This window comes from Nicrophorus vespilloides, unplaced genomic scaffold, assembly GCF_001412225.1.
Source record: "Nicrophorus vespilloides isolate i.1.1-1 unplaced genomic scaffold, Nicve_v1.0, whole genome shotgun sequence".
NCBI classification, from domain to species: Eukaryota; Metazoa; Arthropoda; class Insecta; order Coleoptera; family Silphidae; genus Nicrophorus; species Nicrophorus vespilloides.
Genome location: NW_017096227.1, coordinates 1 through 4,975, shown reverse-complemented (window position 1 = coordinate 4,975; position 4,975 = coordinate 1). Strand labels below are relative to the sequence as shown.

Sequence of the window (4,975 nt, the reverse complement as noted above, 5' to 3'; positions counted from 1 at the left end):
ATTTGATAATACTGCTAAATTAATGATTAGTTTATAGTTGTGGCTAAAAAATAATTAATCAATTAAGTGTTATATGTGTTATATATTGATTGAAAAGTTTATTGTTTTTCTGTTTCAATTAAATGCTACATTGTTTAATTGTGTGCAATAAAAGCAAACGTTTTAAATTGTTTGTTCTCAGTTTTGTAGATTCATCAAGATGAGACTCATAAGTTTCCTATTCGTATTTTCTGTTCTATTCGCTTTTGTAAAATGCGGTATAGTCAGCACAAAGTTGGAAAGGTAATACTAATTACTAATATTGATTGAGATATTATTTGATTAAGTTTTAGTTTGGGAGCTGAAGTGGGTGGACATGACTCTAAGGAAGGTCATAATTTCTTGGTAAATTCAACTGGCTCCGATTTTGGATTCGCACAGAGTTTCAATGCAAAAGCCGGCGATGGCAAAGTCAAATTGAAAGTATAATTGTTTAAATTACTTAATAAAAATGTGATTAAATTTGATTACAAACTTTTTTCAATAACTTTAAATTTATTAATTATATCATCAAATATTTAATTCATTACGTGTATTTATTAGGATGATGATGAGAATATAAAATGGAAAGAATTAGAAGTATTTTAGGTAAGGATATTTCAAATTGGTAGAGCCATCTTTCAGGATAACTGAAAAGTTTACAGTTCATTGAAAATGTCGCTGCTAGTTCAAGGAATATTTGAAGGAAGGATTTAACCTAAAATTCAAAATAAATAATAATTATGTTATTATTATCTATGACCACTTGATTGATTATCATCAGAAGTTTCATTTTCTTATTGCCCAAAACTTCTAATAAGAAGACCTTTATTTTTATCTAATATTATGTGGAGGGGATTCCCTAAAACTGTGTCTTGTCAAAAATTAAAAGTTGCCTTTTCATGTTAACTGAAACCTTTCGTTTTCCTGTAGTTTGAACCTGTTTAAAGTTAAAATGCTGGACAGAGAGTACAAAGTGAAGTTTATAAGCTCGAAGAACAGTTTTCTGTTCCTCTCGAGCCAAGATTGTAGACAACTTGATTCAGACAAGGTAAAAAAGGAATGGTGTACTTGTTTTATTTTCTTTTGTTTTATTATTTGTTTTACTTTAGCTGCTCATTCGGATGAGCCATGGTGATAATAAAAACTCTTATTTCTCATTGGGGCCTCCTCTGCTGATGCTGAAAGAAGGCGAATGCGCTCTGTGTCCCATTTTAGCTAAAGAATTGGGAATTGAGAAAAATGAAATTGTGTCTTTGGCAAGCACTAGGTCTGTGGGTAGTGTTAAATCACTTGATATGGTGGCAGCTACAAAAGATGATTTTGAAATACTGGTGAGGATTAAAATTAAATTATAATTAATTTTATAATGATGTGAATTGCTGTAGGAAATGTTAGCTGGAGATGTGCAGGAATCATTGATGAATCAAGTGCGGATAGTGCACAATAAACAGAAATTGGTGGTTTGGATATCGAATTCAGTTCGGGTGACTGTAATTATAGGTAATGGGAATTGGCAATTTACGTGTGCAGCAAGTATTTTTAAAGTGCACTATTTTTTTTTTAAAGATGGAATCATGCCAATTTCCCCAGGTCGCCTTGAGAATTTAACTGAAGTGAAGGTTATGCCACCAGTTGCACAGGCTGATAAGAATATTGATTTTCCGCAGGAGAACGTTTTGAAGAATGTTATCAAAACGCAAATCGTGTGCAGGTTGCATCCCTTAACCGATTTGAATATTGATTGTGAAAAGCATCCGTTCAACGTTTACTTGCACAAGAACAGTATAGCCAATTCAATTGAAACTTCGGATATACTTTTAGCGCAATTAGAGTTAATTTGTATGGGGGATGTTAAACCGAAGGATTTAATAGTTCGCGTGTTGGTGATGGAAGAGACGGATTTCGAAGATGCTTTGTTCGTTAGTGATAGCATCTTGGAGCACTTTGATTGCGGTATAGGAGGTCGGGTTATCCTGGAAACGAAGGTGATTCCGATTCCGACTATGAAAACTGTAGAAATTGTTACCAGCAGCGGGTATTTTACTACGGCGGATGAAATGGTTAGAGAGTACTTGGCGGATAGGGTTAAGAAAGGCGCATTGTTGATGAATTCGGATGTGGTTTTGGGGGATAAGGGCAATTTTCGGTTTTCGCTCAAGTTCATGCCGCACGAGGAGTTCGGGTTGATCGATAGTGACTTTTTGCGGGGATGCAGGAAATTTGCGTTGTTTGGTACCGAATTGGTGGAGGATAATAAGAAGGAAGAGGATGTTAAGGACGATTTACAGGTGGACATGAAATGCGGAAACTTTCAGGAGATCTCAGATGCTGCAATCAATTGCTTTCAATTGAAATTCGCGCATTGCTGTAATACTGTTAGTAGCAATGTTTTATTGACTGGTAAGTTTTGTCTTTTAGATGGATTTGTTATTGAGATCCGAATTTCTAACTTCGTATCGGATTTTGTAATAGAGGCAATAAGAAAACAGAGATTTTCTTAACATCTTTGTTTTTAGAAAATTTGTTAAATTTATTTAACTTTTGTTTTATATTTTAGCTATTGTAAATATCTGAATTTAAGACATTATTTTAATGTTCTTGTAAAAGAGATATGTTTGTTTTTTATAAATTTTCATTAAGAATGCTTCATTTCACTTATAGGGAAACAAGGTACTGGAAAATCAAAGTTAGTTGCAAAAATTGCCAAAGATCTTTCGGAAAAACCATCTCGCATTCACGTGGAAACCGTCAATTGCAAGAAGCTGAAAAACAAGAGCATAGAATCGCTTCTTAAAGCAATGACTTCGACGTTCCAGAAGTTGATCTACTATCAACCGTCTTTACTGATCCTGGACGATCTGCAAGTGATCTGCGAGAGGGTCGTCGAGGGAGAAGCACCGACACAGGAGAACCTCCATTTCAATAAGTAAAATCCACTTATTTATTGGAAATTAACGAAAAAATAATGAAAAAAAGAGATAACGCTATTTTCGTAGGGTTAGCGAAACGTTGGCCGACGCGTTCGAGAATTATCTGAGCGCAAATCGCATCTCGATCCTAGCTACGAGCGAATCCCTCGACAAATTAAATCAGCATATATTTTCGTCCCGGGGAAAGCATCTCTTTAAGAACGTCTTCGCCTTGGCCGACCTGAACAAGGTTTGTTGCAACTCGAAGATTTCTATACATTAATCATCCGTGAACATCCTTCAGGCTGACAGGATACATCTGATGAACCATTTCCTCGAGGCGAAGGAGGTCAGCCGGGAGAAGAACATCAATTGGGATGAGATAGGGGTTAAAACTGAGGGTTTCGTGGCGCAAGATCTCGCTGATTACATGGATAAAAGTATCTTCGAAGCTTATAAAACGGGTAAAGCTTTATTATGATTACATTTAAATATAATTTTTAATTACATTGATTTCTTAGAATCGGAAATTGTTAGCATGGATAATTGCTTGGAGGCTTTGAAGAATTCGTCTTCGTTGTCTTTGAAGAAAGTGAAATTACACGCGGCGGGTGATAAAGATTTCAATGATATCGGAGGATTGCAGGTTGTCAAGAAGAGTCTGGTGGAGACCATGATGTGGCCAGCTCAGGTGTTTACTTTATCCATTGATTTCGTGACTGAAAAGCAATCTCTGATACTTAATTTCGTTTCTGTTTTCGCGTGCAGTATCCAAACATCTTCGGGAATTGTCCGCTGAGGTTGCAGTCCGGCTTATTGTTGTACGGACCTCCGGGAACTGGGAAGACCCTTCTGGCCGGAGCAGCGGCTAAACACTGCAATCTCCGATTGATCTCGATCAAGGGTCCGGAGCTATTGTCCAAGTATATAGGGGCCAGTGAACAGGCGGTCAGGGACGTCTTCGAAAAGTATTTTTCTTCTTCGATTGTTTGCTAAACACATTCTATTATTTCTATTATTTATTTAAGGGCGCAAAGTGCTCGGCCGTGCATTCTCTTCTTCGACGAATTTGACAGTTTAGCGCCAAGGTAATTATTTTCATTTTTATCATTGGAATTCTAATGGGAATTGGAATTTTGTAGACGCGGACATGATAGCACCGGGGTTACCGATCGAGTAGTCAATCAGTTGTTAACTCAGTTGGACGGTGTTGAATCTTTGACGGGAGTTTGCGTTTTGGCTGCCACCTCAAGACCTGATCTTCTGGATCCTGCGTTACTTCGACCAGGAAGATTGGACAAACATATTCTTTGTCCCATTCCAAATCTGGTAAGCATTATTATAACACTATCCAATATAACATTATACAAAATTTTTGCTTTAAGTAGACTTTTGAACATCTTATTAAAGTTTCAAATGTTTTATTCATATATGAAGTGGTTTATATGTTTGAATTTTACATAGTATTCATACTGCTTAAGCCTAAGCTCTTTCAGCATGCAGTTTAAGGGTTAGATTTGATGAGTATTAAAAAAAAATAACATTGTGGATAGAAGCACATTGTAGAGTAAAAACAGAACATTCTTGAAATCAGGAAGGTTTAGAACATGAATAGAAATTTTAGAGAACACATTTAGACAAGTACACATTTAGAAAACATTAAGATTACACATTTTAAAGGACACCTAATACACATTTTATAGACACTAAGAAATATAAATAAGAAAGAAATTGGAATATGGAATATCACAGAAAGAATGGGCTAATGTTTTCAGTAAGATCATTGAAAATGGGAACATCAGATTCAGATTCTGCACTAGTTTAGCTGGAGGGAATGGCATTTTAATTTTTGGTTTTAGCCTGAGACAGTCTACTGGGAGGAAGTTTGAATAGAGAAAGTGTGTGATGATTGTGTATTTGAATTCTGAGAGCTAGTTTTCCTTGGAGTGTATTTATGAAGTCTGTAATGCTGGGGAAGGGAACAAGGTCGTAGAGTTGAGCAGAGGGATATTTGTAGTGTAACTTTAGAATTTTTCGTATTATTT

The 4,975-nt window shown here is 35.9% G+C and overlaps 1 protein-coding gene across 1 annotated transcript; it reads left to right on the top strand.

Moving 5' to 3' along the window:
- Window positions 1-756: 756 nt before the first annotated feature.
- Window positions 757-4,259, top strand: LOC108556338 (cell division control protein 48 homolog B; the record flags this gene model as incomplete). The annotated part of the gene is given in 11 exon segments (XM_017912410.1): window positions 757-1,069; window positions 1,131-1,352; window positions 1,407-1,521; window positions 1,588-2,421; window positions 2,683-2,947; window positions 3,018-3,180; window positions 3,235-3,394; window positions 3,452-3,621; window positions 3,699-3,898; window positions 3,959-4,018; window positions 4,073-4,259. Coding segments are annotated over 11 exon segments (2,472 nt in total), but the record flags the coding sequence as incomplete, so codon positions are not given.
- Window positions 4,260-4,975: the final 716 nt, after the last annotated feature.